Source organism: Ornithorhynchus anatinus, chromosome 2 (assembly GCF_004115215.2).
Source record: "Ornithorhynchus anatinus isolate Pmale09 chromosome 2, mOrnAna1.pri.v4, whole genome shotgun sequence".
Lineage (NCBI taxonomy): Eukaryota > Metazoa > Chordata > Mammalia > Monotremata > Ornithorhynchidae > Ornithorhynchus > Ornithorhynchus anatinus.
In genome coordinates this window covers 74,918,049-74,936,267 of record NC_041729.1, presented here as the reverse complement: position 1 = coordinate 74,936,267, position 18,219 = coordinate 74,918,049, and the positions used below count along the sequence as shown (strand labels likewise).

The 18,219-nt window shown below is 46.4% G+C and overlaps 1 protein-coding gene across 3 annotated transcripts in view; it reads right to left on the bottom strand.

The window, feature by feature from the left end:
- The window catches only part of TMEM181 (transmembrane protein 181), a 127,987-nt gene that overhangs the window by 22,584 nt on the left and 87,184 nt on the right, over window positions 1-18,219 (bottom strand). For all 3 annotated transcript variants that reach the window (XM_029058205.2, XM_029058206.1, XM_039911138.1), the window contains exons 4-10: window positions 17,913-18,003; window positions 16,147-16,268; window positions 12,684-12,803; window positions 8,173-8,253; window positions 5,311-5,410; window positions 4,494-4,624; window positions 3,591-3,682 (exon numbers count right to left, since the gene is read on the bottom strand). In XM_029058205.2, coding sequence (XP_028914038.1) covers window positions 3,591-3,682; window positions 4,494-4,624; window positions 5,311-5,410; window positions 8,173-8,253; window positions 12,684-12,803; window positions 16,147-16,268; window positions 17,913-18,003 — 737 coding nt within the window. The remainder of the gene's footprint in view (window positions 1-3,590; window positions 3,683-4,493; window positions 4,625-5,310; window positions 5,411-8,172; window positions 8,254-12,683; window positions 12,804-16,146; window positions 16,269-17,912; window positions 18,004-18,219) is intronic.

The following is an 18,219-nucleotide window of genomic DNA, read 5'->3' as shown; positions in this document are numbered from 1 at the left end:
TTCTAGTAATAATAATGGTACCTGTTGAGCACTTACTGTGTGCCAAGCACTGTACTAGGCGCTGGGGTGGATACAATTGAGGTGGACCCAGTACCTGTCCCTTGAGGGGCTCACAGCCTCAATCCACATTTTACAGATGAGATTGAGGACTCCTGAGGATCTAGTTTGCTGAGGGTTTTAGGCTACTGAGGTTCTAGGTCACTGAGGTTCTAAGTCTGAGGTTCTAGACTCCAGCTCCTGGAAGCTCTGGGTTCCCAGGGCGGCTCCAGCATCCAGGGGCTCTGACGCCCCGAGGTGGCTCTGGCATCCGGGGGCTCTGACACCCAAGGGGTTCTAGTTCCTAGGGTGGCTCTGGCATCCGGGTGACTGGCGCCACGAGGCTCTAGCTTCCTCTAGATCGAGGTTCTAGACTCGGGAAGTTCTAGATCACTGGGGCTCTAGAACAAGGAGGCTCTAGACAATTGAGGTTCTGGATTCACGAGGCTCTAGATCGTCAAGGTTCCAGACATGGGAAGTTCTAGATCACTGGGGTTCTAGAACAAGGAGGCTCTAGACTATTGAGGTTCCAGATTCACGAGGCTCTAGATCATAGAGGTTCTAGATGTCTGGGTTTCTAGATTATTGAGGTTCTAGGTCGCCGAGGTTCTAGGTGCCTGAGGTTCTAGACTCCGGCTCCCGGAAGCTCTAGGTTCCCAGGGTGGCTCCGACATCAAGGGGTTCTGGGGCTCTGATGTCCGGGGGTTCAAGGTTCCCAGGGTGGCTCCGGCATCTGGGTGGCTCCGGCACCCCAAGGCTCTATGTTCCTCTAGATTGATGTTCTAGACTCAGGAAGTTCTAGATCACCGGGGATCTAGACTATTGAGGTTCTAGATCCCTGAGGTTCTAGACCACTGAGGTTATTGAGGTTCTAGATCACTGAGGTTCCAGGCTATTGAGGTTCTAGATCACCGAGGTTCTAGATTCGTGAGGTTCCAGATCACCGAGGTTCTAGATCACTGAGGTTCTAGATTATTGAGGCTTTAGATCAACGATGTTCTAGATCACCAATGTTCTAGACTATTGAGGTTCTAGATCACTGAGGTTCTAGATTCGTGCGGTTCTAGATCCGTGAGGTTCTGGATCACTGAGGTTCTAGATTATTGAGGCTTTAGATCAACGATGTTCTAGATCACCAATGTTCTAGACTATTGAGGTTCTAGATAACTGAGGTTCTAGATTCGTGCGGTTCTAGATCCGTGAGGTTCTGGATCACCGAGGCTCTAGACTATTGAGGTTCTAGATCATGGAGGCTTTATGCCATCAAGGTTCTAGATCACCGAGGTTCCAGATCACTGAGGTTCTAGACTATCGAGGTTCTAGATCACCGAGGTTCTAGACTATCGAGGTTCTAGATCACCGATGTTCTAGATCACCGAGGTTCTAGACTATTGAGCTTCTAGATCACTAAGGTTTTATACCATTGAGGTTCTAGATCATCGAGATTCTAGATTTGTGAGGTTCTAGGTCACCGAGGTTCTATGCTATTGAGGTTCTAGATCACTGGGGTTCTAGGTACCTGAGGTTCTAAACTCCAGCTCCCGGAGGCTCTAGGTTCCCAGGGTGGCTCCGGCATCCTGGTGGCTCCAGCGCCCCAAGGCTCTAGATTCCTCTAGATTGATTTTCTAGACTCAGGAAGCACTAGATCACTGGGGATCTAGCGCAAGGAGGTTCTAGATCATCGAGGTTCTAGACTATTGAGGTTCCAGATCACCGAGGTTCTAGGTTCGTGAGGTTCTAGACTATTGAGGTTCTAGATCACCGAGGTTCTAGATGCCTGAGGTTCTAGACTCCGGCTCCCGGAGGCTCTAGGTTCCCAGGGTGGCTCCGGCATCCAGGGGTTCCAGTGCTATGATGCTCGGGGGTTCTAGGTTCCAGGGTGGCTCCGGCATCCAGGTGGCTCCGGTGCCCCAAGGCTCTAGGTTCCTCTAGATTGATGTTCCAGACTCAGGAAGTTCTAGATCACCGGGGATTTAGAACAAGGAGGTTCTAGATTCGTGAGGTTCTGGATCATCGAGGCTCTAGGCTATTGAGGTTCCAGATCACCTAGGTTCTAGGCTATTGAGGTTCTAGATCACCGAGGTTCTGGGTGCCTGAGGTTCTGGACTCGGGCTCCTGGAGGCTCTAGGTTCCCATGGCAGCTCCGGCATCCAGAGGCTCCAGTGCCGAGGCAGCTCCGGTGTCCAGGGTTTCTAGGTTCCTGGGGTGGCTCCAGCATCTGGGTGGCTCCGGCGCTATACTCCTCTAGATCGACGGTCTAGACCCAGGAAGCTCTAGATTCCCTGGGGTTCTAGAGCAAGGAGGTTCTAGACTACTGAGGTTCTAGACTCATGAGATTCTAGGTGCCTGAGGTTCTAGGCTCCCAAGGTTCTAGGTATCTGAGGACCCTGCTCCAGTGTCCAGTGGCTCTAAGTTCCTGAGGTTCTAGATCACTGAGGTTCTAGGTGCCTGGGCTCCCTGGATCCCATGTTTCTGGTTGCTTGGGTGTTTCCACCTCCTGAGGTTCTAGATCATTGAAGTTCTAGACTCCTGAGGTTCTAGCTACCTGAGATCCCTGGCTCCAGCTCCCAGAGGCTCTAGATTCCCGAGGTACTAGATCAATGAGGTTCTAGACTACTGATGTTTTAGTCACTGAAGATTCTAGGCTCCTGCAGTTCTAGGTTCCCAAGGTCATCGGCTCCTGGATTTCTGGGCTCTTGGGTGTTCCCGCCTCCTGTGGTTCTAGACTTTCTGAGGTTCTAGGTCACTGAGGCTCTATGTTCCTGAGGTTCTAGATCACTGTGAAGCAGGAGGACTAGTGAGAGTCCTGGATCTGCTAGACTTTTCTCGGCCCCACCACTTAGCCAAGGAAGACCGATTCTGGGAGAGCCGCCTCTCTCTCTTTCCCACAACTCCTCTCCCAAGTTCCCTGGGGCTGTGAAGTGAAGTGTAGAAGCAGCGTGGCCAGAGGAGCAGCATGGCCTAGTGGAAAGAGCCCAGGCCTGGGAGGCAGAGGACCGAGGTTCTAATCGCAGCTCCGCCACTGGTCCTGGGCAAGTCATTTAATGTCTCTGGGACTCAGTGACCTCATTTGAAAGATGGGGGATTAAGACACTGCCCCATTGCACAGGGACTGTGTCCAACCTGATAATCTTGTATATACCCCAGTGCTTAGTATAGTGCCAGGCACATAATAAGCAATTAATACCATTCAAAAAACTCAATTACTAAAAGTAATTCACTGAAAGGTCTAACTAAACCTATTGAGAAAATAGTCATGGTATCTTGAGTGAAAAGCTAAAAAGAACAGAAACAAATACTTGGATGGGTAAAGCACACAAAGAGCCTCAAGTGCAGAATAATGTCTTTAAAAAGTCCATAAATGCAGCCTAAACTTAGAGGATCTAGTTTAACTACTATAATTCAATAATCGTCATTAAAATGAGGCAGAATGTATACTTTCCATCACAGCCAATGTTAAAAAGCTGTTAAAAGGTCAAACATCATATTCAAAGTTTTGTTTTCCTCTCTCAAATGCATTTTGGAATAGTTTAGCACACGAAACAATGACTTACGTTTGCCAAATGCCTAGGGTAACAGAAGCTAACCACAGGAGCCCAACGATGAAGAATTTGGGAAAATAGAAAGTTAAACATTTTCTTTCTCCCTGTTGAGAGAAGAAGAATAAGAAAGCAGTTACTTCTAGCAAGACTGCATCGTTTTTTGTTATTCTCTAACACCTGAGGCTAAATTTCAAATCAACTCACTTAAAATCTTATTATTTAACTGAGCTCACAACTTTTATTACTTAATTGACCATGTTCCTTCAGGGTATTGGGCAAGCTAGCTAACATTCATCCTGTGGCATTAAAATCTTTGTCACATGAGAAGAAGAGTACAAAGATCAATGTTATGTACATACTTAACACACACACACACCCCCCACACACTCCATAATACTCCAGGTCCCAGTGGATAATAAACTTCTGAGGGCCAAAGATGCACGTATATTGAGTCTACTCTACTCACCCAAGCAGCTACTAGAGTATACAGTAGTAGCTCAGTAAATACCATTGATGGATAAATACGTATTTAATGGCAGAAGTGAATAAATGACTTGCTAAGACACCTCCTGCAAAATGTAAGCCCCTTGTGGGGAGAGAAGCAATGTGACCTAGTGGATAGAGCATGACCCTGGGAGTCAGAAGGACCTGGGTTCTAATCCTCATTCACCGCATGTCTGCTGGGTGACCTTGGGGAGATCACTTCACTTCTCTGTGACTCAGTCACCTCATCTGTGAAATGGGGATTGAGACTGGGAGCCCTATGTGGGACAGGGACTGTGTTCAACTCGATTCTCTTATTATTATTTACCAACTCTATTATCCCGTACATTCCCCGCACACAGTAAGTGCTCAATAAATACCAATGACTGATTGTCCTTGATTTCATATGGCAAACTTGTAGCTTCTGCTTACCTGAACTCGTATTCCGTGGTACACACAAAGCCAAAAAAGCAGTAATGCGCACAGAAACACTGACTGAAACAGGTCATCTAGCATTCCAGGAAACCAACTGTTCACAAGGAAGGAGAGTGGGAAAAATGGATCTGGAATGGAATGGGGAATAATCCAGAGTCACCAAAAAATTCTCAGCCTTCCCCGGTATCATCCGCCCCCTATTTTTCTTTAGCCAGCTTCAAAAGAAAGGTAATGAATATAAAGACCACCTTATTGGTTAAAACCTAGATTATAGCTTGTTGTGGATAGGGAACACATCTGCTAATTGTTGTAATGTACTCGCCCAAGCCCTTGGTACAGCATTCTTCCCACAGTAAACACTCAATACATACCACTGACTGAAATACCACTGATTGATGTGTTACGGACAAAACCAGTTTGCTACACTTTGGCAATGCCACAGGGAGACAAGAATCACTGTGACCTAGAGGACAGAGCACAGACCTGGGTGTCAGGAGGATCTGGGTTCTAATCCTAGCTCCACCACTTGTCTGCTGGGGGACCCTAGGCAAGTCACTTAGCTTCTCAGTGTCTCAGTTCCCTTATCTGTAGAATGGGGATTAAGACTGTGAGCCCCAGGTGGAGCACAGACTGTGTTCAACCCTATTAGCTAGTATTTACCCCAGGGCTTAGAACAATGCCTGGTACACAGTAAGCGCTTAACAAAAAACAAAGGGAAATCCAGTTGGCCCAACAACCTGTCCACAGCTCTAAAAGCTCAAAAACAGTTGATAACCGTTGGGGAAGGCCCACCTATATTAGCAAGGGCACTTACCATTATAGAGCAGCAGCAGGGGAAGCAGAATCGACATCCACTTCTGTTCAATCCCCCAGTCTCGCATGGAGAATTTTCGGAGGGAATGTGCAAACAGGCACTGCAAAACAGAGCAACAATTTGAGGTAACTGCAGGAGGGTAACAGTGTGCCCTAGTGGACAGAGCACGGGCCTGGGTGTCGGAAGGGCCGGGGTTCTAATCCTGACTCCACCACTTCATTCATTCCTTTGTATTTATTGAGCGCTTACTGTGTCCAAAGCAGTGTACTAAGCGCTTGGGAGAGTACAATACCACAACAAACAGACACATTTCCTGCCGACAATGAACTCACAATCTAGAGCTTGTCTGCTGGGTGACCTTGGGCAAGTCACTTCACTTTTCTGGGCCTCAGTTCCCTCACTTGTAAAATGGGGACTAAGATTGTGAGCCCCATGTAGGGTGTGGACAGTGTCCATCCTGATTATCTTGTATCTATCCCAGGGCCTAATATAGTGTCTGGCACATAGTAAGCGCTTAACAAATACCATAAAAAAAAAGACGAAAGGGACGGGCCACCTTTTTTGGCAGAAGTCAAAGAAAATGAAACCTTTGAGCAGCTGGTGGGCAGAAAGCCCTACAATTTGTGGACTTTCACATGCCATGCAATATCATTACATGATGCTGTGCACAGCACATGGGGATAATAATTATAATAATTATGGCATTTGTTAAGTGCTTAACTATGTGCCAGGCACTGTACTAAGCGCTGGCGTGGATATAAGCAGATCGGGTTGGACGTGGTCCCTGTCCCACATGGGGCTCACAGTCTCAATCCCCATTTTACAGAGGAGGTAACTGAGGCCCAAAGAAGTTAAGTGACTTGCCCAGAGTCACACAGCTAACAGGTGGCAGAGTCGGAATTCGAACCCATGACCTCTGACTCCCAAGCCCTGGCTCTTTCCATTGAGCCACGCTGTTTCTCCAAGAAGATGATGTCTCCAAGCAGATGATGTTGGGGGTGATGTGACAGCCCAACTGCTGCCAGAGGGGATGGGAAAGGCAAGGAGGAGGGAAGGCATGAGAAGGAGAAGGAAAAGAAATGAGAGTGGAGAGGGGAAGGCCGGTGTATTGGTGCACGGCCCCAGGTGAATCCTCTGGTAAAATGTGATGCAGATGGGGAGCCATGACCCTGAAAGCTGCAGAGGAGAGGGGACTTGATGGCACACAGCAGCCCACAGCTGAGGCCAAAGATGGCATTGCTGTGGCTCCAATTTGAAGGCTGGCACTCCCACCTCCTCAGACTGGCCTGGGGAGACAGGGCTGGGCAACACACAAGCCCCCTCCTTCCCTTCCTCCACCTCCTCCTCCCAGAAAACAAGGCTGGGGTTTTCTGCCTTTCCCTCGGCAACCGCGGCCACCCCTTGTAGGCCCAGAGCGGTCCGGTTGTGCACAGGGAAGATGCTGGGCTGGGGTGGAGAGCAAATGGGATTCTTCTTCCCAATCCCCCTTGTATTTATAAACAGTGAAGTCCTTGAGTGGGCTGTCTGGGAATTCAGGGATGGTTGGCAACCCTGTCTCTGACCCACCCGCCCCCTCCAGCTCTGAAACACTGCTGAGTGAGATGATTCAGGCGAGAGAGAGACAGAGAACTGAACGTTCCACCCCTCCTCCTCCTCCTCTTCCTCCTCCTCCTCCTTCACCACTGTTTAATTTGGCAATTTCCAGCCCCGGTGCACATGGTAAGTGTTCCGTGGTAAGTGTTCCTGGGCCCTAGCAATGACTGAATTTGCCCCCTGCCCAACACTTAGCCCACCCATGGCTATACCCAGCACTGAGAAAGGGGGCTGTTCTAGGCCTGTGGGAGATGAGCAGTCTCCTTCCCTGTCCGGCTTGGCCTAGTAGAAAGAGCCCGGGCCTGGGAGTCGGAAGACCTGGATTCTAATCATGACTCCACCACTTGTCTGCTGTGTGACCCTGGGCACATCACTTCGCTTCTCTGGGCATCAGTTATCTCATCTGTAAAATGGGGATTAAGAGTGTGAGCCCCATGTGTGTGCCCCACCTGATTAACTGGTACCTACCCCAATGCTTAGAACAGTTCTTGGCACATTGTAAGCACTTGATAAGTCTGCTCTTGTGGTGTTGAGTCATCTCTGACCCACAGCGATGCCATGGACACATCTCTCCCAAAACGCCCCACCTCCATCTACAATCGTTCTGGTAGTGGATCCAGAGAGTTTTCTTGGTCAAAATATGGAAGGGGTTTACCATCGCCTCCTTCTGCACAGTAAACTTGAGTCTCCACCCTCGACTCTCTCCCGTGCCGCTGCTGCCCAGCACATGTGAGTTTTGACTCGTAGCAGATTGCCTTCCATTCACTAGCCACTGCCCAAGCTCGGAATGGACAGGCCTCTGCTTGACTCTCCCTCACATAGTCGAGACTGGCAGAGTACTAGACTCTCTTCAGGTGTGACCCTGAGATGGGCCTTAACAAATCACATAATTATTATTGCTATTATTATTATTATTACTCACTGCAGCCGGTGGGCAGTGGCACTGCCCAGGGGCATGGGAGGGGATGAGATCAACGCTGGGGTAAATACAAGCCAATCAGGTTGGACACAGTCCATAACCTACGTGGGGCCCCCAAGTCTAATTTCCATTTTCCAGATGAGGGAACTGAAGCACAGAGAAGTTAAGTGACTTGCCCGAAATCACAAAGCAGACAAGTGGCAGAGCCAGGATTAGAACCTAGGTCATTCTGACTCCCAGGCCTGTACTCAATCTACTAAGTCACACTACTCCTCCTATAGGTTGGCCTCTTCGGAGGGAATCTTCTGCCTGGGATTGCCAAAACTAATAGTCAGGTAGGTAACACTTACTGTGACCATGAAGGTAAACACCACAAAGACGAATCGAAACCAAATTTCCACCTGGGAAAACGCTGGGTTATAAGTCTTCCACTGCAAAAGAACAGAGGTGAAAGCCTCGGTTTAGTTGGAATTGGACAGTAGATGTTAAGTATTAAATTCCTAATGATTTCTACAGATTCCAAGTGAATGCAGATTGAGTAAACAATTTGAAAGCTTCATCTTTTACACCTGTGCACCAAGGACTGCAACCTGTCTCTTTTTTCCTAATGGTATGTGTTAAGAACTTACAATATACCAGGCATTGTACTTAGCCCTGGAGTAGATACAGGCTAATAAATTTGGACCTGGTTCATGTCCCTTTTCCTTTTCTTTTTTAAATGGCATTTAAGTGCTTATTATGTACCAGACACTGTACTAAGTCCTGGGAGAGATACAATAAAAATTATTATAGTATTTGTTAACCACTTATGATGTTTCAGGCACTGTTTAGTCGCTGGTCCCGTGTGTTTCACAGTCGTAATCCCCAATTTACAGATGAGGGAACTGAGGCACACAGAATTTAAGTGACTGCCCAAGGTCGCACAGCAGGACCTAGGTTCTAATTCCAGCTCTACTACTTGTCTGCTGTGTGAACTTGGCCAAGTTTTTTAACCTCTCTGTACCTCCTGTTACCTCAGCCGTAAAATGGGAATTAGTTCTGCGAGCCCCACAAAGGACATGGACTGTGTCCTCCCTGATTAGCTTCTATCTACCCCAGCACTTAGTTTAGTGCCTGGCACATAGTAAGCGCTTAACAAATGCCACAGAAAAAAGTGGTAGAGCTGGAATTAGAACCCAGGTCCTCTGACTCTTAGGCACATGCTCTTTCCACAAGGCCGAGCTGCTTCTCTTTATGGGGAAGACCCCACTCCTGGAGAGAGTCACTGGGTGATTCTGAATAATCCCTCATCTTGAGTTTCTAGGGGACCGCAACTTGCTTCCTTTCAAAAGGCCAGAAAAATCGTCCCTCCGGCTACACTGTATTTGGCAGGCTTGCCTTAGTGCAAGGAAGGAGACTCGGCCCTTCAGAGAAGATGCGTCCGCATGCTGAGAAAGGTTACGCTCACCTTTTAAAAACTCCTTTTACCTCTTTATATCTTATCTCCCTGTCACTATCACACCCCCCTTCGTTTGAAATTTTACAATGCCCACAGTGTCTGACACACTTAAAAATAGGAGCTTCTTTACTTCTAACATTTGGGTGTTCAAAGAAAAGTTCTGAACTCAGAAACGCTGAAGGTTACTAATTTCTTTGCACTGTTCTCCTCCCTCTGGTTTCCCCTCAAAAAACAAGCAGGTAGGAAATTTATAAAATCTGTTACCCTGGGAGGTTGTGCAGGATGAAAATATTAGTGAGATCAGGAGGAGTTCAAACAACTTGATGCTGAGAGGAACATAATGGATCACCACGGGGAAAGTTGGGGATTTTGGACGGTAAAACCCTAGCCATTATGACAGGAGAAGCAGCATGGCCGAGTGGAAAGAGCACAGCCTGGGAGTTAGAGGACCTGGGTTCTAATCCTGGCTCTGCTTCTGTGACCTTGGGCAACTCCACTTAACTTCTCTGGGCCTCAGTTCCCTCATCTGCAAAATGGTGATTCAAAACCTGCTCTCCTTCCTTAGGCTGTGCACCTCAAGTGGAACCGTGACTGTATCCAACCTGAAGAGCACGTATCTACCCCAGCGTGTAGAACAGTGCTTGACACGTACTAATTGCTTAACAAATACAGTAATAATAATAATAGTAATAATGTCCACGAGGAAAACCATCACAGTGACCCTTCAAACGTTCAGATGCAAATTTGAAAGACAGGGAAGCAACGCGGTCTAATGGAAGTCGCACAGGCCTGGCATTCAAAAGACCTGGGTTCTAATCCCAATTCTGCCACTTTCTTCTAATCCCAGCTCTGCCACTTGCTTGCTGTATGACCTTGGGGAAATCACTTAACTTCTCTGTGCCTTATTTTCCTCATCTGTTAAAAGGGGAATCAGTACCTTTTCTCCGTAATAGACTGGCACCCCATGGGGGACAGGGACTGGGCCGATTCTGACTTATCATGTATCTACCTCAGCTCAGCTCTCGGCCCATAGTAAGCACTTAATAGATACCATGTTAATTACTATTATAACCCCAGGCTGGGTGGACCTTAGTATGATCCAGTAATAGCACTGCCTATGTTCACACACCTAATAATAATAATAGTAATAATTGTGGTATTTCATTCATTCATTCAATCATATTTCTTGAGCACTTAGCACTGTAAGCCCGTCAAAGGGCAGGGACTGTCTCTATCTGCTGCTGACTTGTACATTCCAAGCACTTAGTACAGTGCTCTGCACATAGTAAGCGCTCAATAAATACTATTGAATGAATGAATACTAAGCTCTTGGAAAGTACAATTCGCCAACAGAGACAATCCCTACCCAACAATGGGCTCACAGTCTAGAAGAGGGGAGACAGATAAGACAAAACAAAACAAGTAGAGAGGCATCAATACCATCAAAACAGATAAATAGAATCATAGATATATACGCATCATTAATAAAATAAATAGAATAATAAATATGTTCATTTATACACCAGTGCTGTGAGGCAAGGGTAAAGAGGGAGGGAGTTGGAGCAATGGGGAGGGGAGGAGGAGCAGAGGAAAAGGGGGACTTGGTCTAGAAGGCCTCCTGGAGGAGGTGAGCATTCAGTAGGGCTATGAAGGGGGAAAGTGTGTTAGTTCGGAGGAGGTGAGAAGGGAGGGCATTCCAGGTCAGTGGTAGAACATGGGCCAGGGGTTGATGGTGGGACAGGCAAGTACGAAGCACAGTGAGGAGGTGAGCGGCAGCAGAGGAGCAGAGTGTGTGGGGTGGGCTGTAGAAGGCGAGAAGGGAGGTGAGGAAGGAGGGGTCAGAGTGATGGAGAGCTTTGAAGCCAAGAGTGAGGAGTTTTTGCTTCATTCGAAGGTTGATAGGCAACCGCTGGAGGTTTCTGAGGACAGGGGTGGTGACAAGCCCAGAGCGTTTCTGTAGAAAGATAATCCGGGCAATAGAGTGAAATATAGACTGAAGTGGGGAGAGACAGGAGGTTGGGAGATTTGTTAAGCACTTACTATGTGCCAGTCACTGCACTAAATGCTGGACTAGATACCAGCAAATTGGATTGAACACAGTCCCTGTCCCACAGTGGGGCTCAGAATCTTAATCCGCATTTTATAAATGAGGGAATTGAGGCCCAGGGAAGTGAAATGACTTGTCCAAGGTCATACAGCAGACAAGTGGCAGAGGATTAAAACTCAGGTCCTTTTGACTCCCAGGACCGGGCTCTACTGTCTAGGCCATGCTGCTTCTCCAAATAATAGCTGCTTGAAGGAGTCTCCCACAGTACACAATGGCTAAACCTCGGTCCTCTTATGAAGATATCAAGATTTGAGCAGGGAGCGTGTCTATCAACCCTGTTATACTGCCAAGTATGCACCTTAATGTTTACTACAGTGCTCTGCACACAGTAAATGCTCAATAAATACCACAGATTGATTGACGTATCCCTCTAGACTTCAAACCCCTCGAGGGCAGGGAATGGGTCTACCAACTCTATTGCACTGTACTCTCCCCAGCACTTAGTTCAGTGTTCTGCACACAGGAAGCGCTCAACAAATACTATTGGTTGATTGAGGAAATGCTCTTTCCACTAGGCCACGCTCCCTCCCTTTTGCAGTTAAAAAGGAAAGTCAAAATTGTGCAGTCAGCACGACATGCAAGGATCAGAAAATCACTGGTAGATTTAATGGATCCATTCGTTCATTCAATAGTATTTGTTGAGCACTTCCTGTGTACTAAGAGCTTGGAAAGTACAATTCAAACAATGGATAGAGGAACAGGTTGGAATCAGTAAATCCTGTGCCTTTAACAGAGAAATAGCATGGACCAGTGGAAAGAACATAGGTCTGGGACTCAGTGGACCTGGGTTCTAATCCCACTCCGCCACTTGTCACATGTACGATCCCGACCAAGTCATTTCACTTCTCTGTGCCTCAGTTCCCACATGGGGATTCAATGTCTGTTCTCCCTCCTTCTTGGACTGTGAGCCCCACGTGGGACCTGATTATCTTGTATCTACCAAGTGCTTAGTACAGAGTTTGGCACATAGTAAAAGCTTAACAAATACCACAGTTATAACTGTTATTATAGAATGCAAACACATCACAAAGGAAAACTCAGAGAAGCAAAATAAATTCCACAAAACCAATAATTAACTTGGACTAATATCAAGTCTCAAAGTATCACTCATCAAAGCCGCCTCGTGGAAGTCAGGCTTACATTTGGTTTCATGTACTGAATAATTTAAAGGGACACTAGAAATTAGTCTATGTCTCTCCTGGTTGTTTCAGGATAAAATCAATTAAAATGTCACATTAAAGAGGCCTGCAAAGGACCCAGGATTCAAGGTTTTTTGGGGGTATTTTTACAACTTTTCAATTTGCCGGACTACTTACCGTGAAGGTCACATCCTTGATGGGCATCTTCAAAGATTTCAGGTTCTCAAAGCCGACCATAACAGCATATTGAGTATAATTCAGGTAGCCAAGGTGAACCACGATAATTTCAGCACATTTCTGCAATGTGGGAAGGCAGGAAAGCAATGAGAAGACAGAGGATCAGAGCTGAGCTCCCAGGGAGCTTGTCACAGGCAGGACAACATTTTCTCAGTGACCTCTGGGGAGCGTCGGCTCTCCAGGTACCAACGAAGGGTTACGGAAGCCAGGCGGAGGAGGGAGTAGCTAAATCTAATCTTCATAATTCCATTTACTTTTATCCCGAGGTTGCTCGGTGAGTACGGAATCGGGGAAAGTAGAAACCGGTGACTTACAATGGTTCATAATACTAGCCTAGCCAGAGTTCTGCTCTCATTAGGCAGGCCCAGCAACTGGTCGCAATTTGGAATGGCAACCACTGGAGACTTTCCAACTCTCTTCCCTACCTTCAGGCTTTCAGTGCTTAGATTCTGTATTTCAATGTTCAACATATCCCTGCGACAGTTCACTGAACAATTCCACTACACTTCTGTTGTCTTCTCTCCTTTGGTTACTTCCTCATCAACATCCATTAATCACATCGGTCCTAGGTCATAATTTGCATTGATTATTCCTACAGTTTACAGAAATCCCTTTCGTTCTACACTGACCACATCAGTCCTGAGGTTTCTTTTTTATGTTGGTAACATTTTTTTCCTTCAGTGCCATATTTCTCTGATTTTTGCTCTTCACCCGGTTCACCTACTACAACAAGAATGGTTCTTAGAAATTAAGGTTAGGATAGTTTCATCAACCTCACTTAGGCTGAGATAGTTGGATTTGCCCTTTAGAGGTTTTTCTACCTCTAAAGACTACAAATATATCATTTGCATTTTAAAAAAGATCCAACCCTGCAAGAGCAATCGGATATTTCATTTTATAAGTGCATCAGTACATTGGGTGAAGAAACGGAAGACTGTGAATCTGGAAATCAGAGCTGCAGGAACCTGTCAGAAAGATCATATGTCCTAAACCATAAGCCACCCAAAAGTTGGTCAAACTAAAGAAAGTTAGTCCAGGCTTGTTCTCCTGACAGGTAACATGGGATCATTAATCACCTCGGGATGACTGGGCCTTAAGAGTCCAGGGAGTCTGAGAGTGTGCAGTGCCAAGATGGGCTCTGAGACTCGAAAACAATTCTTCTTGACCTCTCCCAGCCCACCAAATGTGGCCAGAAGGGAGCAAGCTATGAGGGAGTTGGAGACGGAATAAACGCTCACTGCCTCTGTAAGCTTGTTGTGGGTAGGGATTGTGTCTGCCAATTCTGTATTATACTCTCCCAAGCACTTAGTACAGAGCTCTGCACAAAGTAAGCGTTCAATAAATGCCATTGATGATGACGACGGGGGTAAAGTTTTCTCTCAGTCAGTCAAAGCAATTAGGTAGGACCAGAGCCGGGGATGGAGTAGGTCATGGGTTCTAATCCCAGTTCTGCCACTTGTCTGTTTTGTGACCTTGGGCAAGCCACTTCACTTCTCTGTCCCTCAGTTAGCTCATCTGTAAAATGGGGATTGAGACTGTGAGCTCCACGTGGGACAGGGACTGTGTCCAACCCGATTTGCTTGTAACCACCTCAGCATTTAGAACATTGACCGGCCTATAGTAAATGCTTAAGAAATGCCAAAATTATTATTATTATGTAGAGGGGATTTTTTTTTACCTATCTGAAAAGCTGCTTTAAATATTGAAAACAGTTTGGCCTCTCCTTCAACACTCGCCAGGGTTTACAGAACATGGTTCTCAGGCAAAGAATGCCAAAATCCCAGCTCCCTGAAGTTTGTAGAGATCAGCAAGGGGGTGACTTCTCAGAAAGACTGTTATGTGTCCTCTCCTCCTCTCCTTGCTCTGTTCTCCTTCTTCCAGCCCTTCCCTCTCTGCTCCAGTCCTATCGAGCCATAAGAATAATAATAATAATAATGATAATTATGGTATTTGTTAAGTGCTGGAGCAGATATAAGTAAACCAAACAAGGTATCTCTTCCAAGTGGGACCCACAGGCTAAAGGGGAGGTAGAGAAGGTATTTTATCCCAATGTGCAAAGGAGGAAACTGAGACTCAAAGAGGTTAAGTGACTTGCCCAAGGTCATGTGTCTTTGAACATCCCACATTGATTTCATGTGGGGAAACTACCAATTTTGCTTCCCGCAGCAAAACCACTGATTATGCAGCTCCTTTAGCCTTGAGTCAAGGGGCAGGAAAGAAAGAGAAAATGTGAAACCCAGGGGAAGAGAGAAAGAGGGAAAGGGAAAATATAGTTGAGAGATGAAAGCCAAATATGATTAATAGGACATACAGGAAAACACATCAAAGTTAACACATCAGGCAAAGATGTTCTACAGGTCATAGGGAGAAGCAGCGTGGCGCAGTGGAAAGAGCACGGGCTTTGGAGTCAGGGCTCATGAGTTCGAATCCCAGCTCTGCCACTTGTCAGCTGTGTGACTGTGGGCAAGTCACTTAACTTCTCTGTGCCTCAGTTCCCTCATCTGTAAAATGGGGATTAAGACTGTGAGCCCCACGTGGGACAACCTGATTCCCCTGTGTCTACCCCAGCGCTTAGAACAGTGCTCTGCACATAGTAAGCGCTTAACAAATACCAACATTATTATTATTATTAGGGAGGGTGGGGTATTCATTCATTCACTTGTACATATTGACTGCTTACTGTATGCAAAGCACTGTACTAAGCGCTTGGGAGAGTAGAACAGAACAATAAACAGACACATTCCCTGCTCACAAAGAGCTTAGAGTCTAGACATAGAGCAAGGAAGGGCAAGAATGAGTCACAGAGGGATGGGAAAAAAATCACTATAGTTCAAGTAGTTGGTTGTTCAGGGCTGGCAGGGTGGTTCAGTGTATGAAACAAACTGGCTCACAGACAAAGCCATGAACCTTGGAGGAGAAAGCACATCTAGTTTGGTCTTCATTCTCATATTCTCATGGAGAAGCAGCATGGTGCAGTGGAAAGAGCACGGGCTTTGGAGTCAGGGCTCATGAGTTCGAATCCCAGCTCTGCCACTTGTCAGCTGTGTGACTGTGGGCAAGTCACTTAACTTCTCTGGGCCTCAGTTCCCTCATCTGTAAAATGGGGATTAAGACTGTGAGCCCCACGTGGGACAACCTGATTCCCCTGTGTCTACCCCAGCGCTTAGAACAGTAGTAAGCGCTTAACAAATACCAACATTATTATTATTATTATATTTTACTACAAGTCAGCCGTAAAAACTAGTTCCATTTTCTCTTCTGTTTTCCTTTCTTGACTGCTATTGCAATGCTGGTCGTCGTACATAAAAGATCCCACCCGCTTATTTAATGGGCTCCTCATATGAAACCATTTTAGAAAAATGCAGCACGGTCTATAATCCCCAGACATTTTAAAATCACCAACCCCTGCACAATTAAAGGTCCTTGTCCGATTATGAACTTTGTTATTGACAAATGTCCTGCTCCCGTCTTGCGTTACGCCGTCCACTTTGACCGTCATGAGAAAGTTTGTTTGGATAATGGTTTCTGTAAGAGAGAAGAGGACCGGGAAAGAGGGGTAAACTACAAACTGCCAGATACAGACGCCGTCCCCGAGCCCACTGACTTTTCTCCCAAGATCTTCTCCTCTCCCTCTTCCCCCGTCACTGTCACTGGTTCCACTCTCCTTCCCAGGCCTCGTGCTCAAGATCTTGGGGTCTTGATTTAAAACTTTCACATAGTTTGTACTTAAACACCATAATCAACCAATGCTTCCTCTCCATTTACACAGCCACTGCTCTAGTCCAAGTCCTAACTGCTTTGGTCACCTTGCTGGTCTCCCAGTGACCAAGTGTCTTTCCACTCCAGGTCTTACAGTTCCCAAAAGCAAGGACATTTTTATTTCCAATGCCTTCCTCAAAAGCCTACTCCAAAAGTTGCCAGTGCTGGTTTCACCACCTTTGCCTCTTCCGCCAACGTGGCACTGCTAAGATCTGGAATTACTTTCGGCCACCCCTTTTCTTGTGAGTCGCCATCCTTTTCTACGAGGCCTTTCCAGGTTTATCTCACCTGACAGAACTCTGGTCAGACCTGCCACCCCTCCAGCCCTCGCTCGCGTCTGTAGATAGGTTTCTGCCACTTATACCTATATATCTTGAATTTCGGTTTGATCATCTGCAACTTTGGCTCACTCGTCTATTGTACATTTGTGTTAATCGGGTCTCCCCCTGTTATATCGTAACCTCCATGAGGGCAGACATCGAGTTTCCTTTGTAATTCCCCTCAGTGCACAGAACAACGCTCAACAGAGGATTCCTGAGGCCACAAAGTCTTTTACTTCTACTGTGCTCTCTCGAAGGACTAATACAGTACTCTGCACACAGTAGGTGCTCAGTAACACCTGGGGAGTGCAGCCCTGGGGCTTCCCCTCCTCTTGGGTGGGATAAGGGGCTGTCGTTCCCCAAAGCAGGAAGGTCCAGGGGAGGGTAATTGCATCAGGTTACCAGAGACTTCACTTTGACAACGAGCTTCTTCATTCCCACTCTAGCGAGTCCTTTGCTACTAACTGCCATCTGCACTTCCACAACTAAAGGCACAGAAATCAAGGAACAGAAATCGAGAAGCACTGTGGAAAGAGCCTGGGCCTGGGAGACAGAGGACCTGGATTCCAATCCTGGCTCCGCTGCTTGACCCTGTAACACTTCACTTCTCTGTGCCTCAGGGAATTAAGATGTCAGCCCTATGTGGGGCAGGGACTGGCTTCAACCCAATTATCTGTATCTACCCTAGCTTTCAGTCCAATGCCCTGCACATAGTAAGAACTCAATGAATACTATTGATAGATAGCACGCACTTAACGGTGACCATTAAAAAAGAAAAGGAACCCTCAGAGTCAGTAGCTACCATTCCTTCATCACCTGAGGCCCAAATATCCCTCACCATCTACCACCTCAAGAACAAGGAAGTGTTTCACTGACAGGGAAATTACACAAACATGTTCTCCAATGTAATTTTTTCCCTAGTAAATCCCTACAGTCATAACACATGTATATTTTTAGAAAAAGAAAGTATTTCATGGACAGTGAAATTACCCCAAGACATCCCCCAATGAAAAATGTTCCCACTTTACATTCCTCGAGCAATCCAATAGATATTTTTAGGAAGAAAAAAATCCCAAGAAGCCAGACTCACCATCTGATTGATCTAGCTGAACAACACAAGTCAACCATAGTTGCTGATTATAGGTAGATAGGGATTGTGATCGTAAGTGAAATGGCTGTATCTGAAAGGGGAGAAAAAGAAGAAAATCATGTAACATTTTTCTGATTCAAGTGAACAACTCTACTTGACATGCAGGGTTGACATTTGGCAAATAAAGCTTCAGCTATTGCTTTTCTGAGACTTTCAAACACACAGTCTTCCTCGTCATCATGAATTAAATTATGTACCTATTCCTGACAATGTTGGAGACCTGACAAGAAAACTACCAATTTTGCTT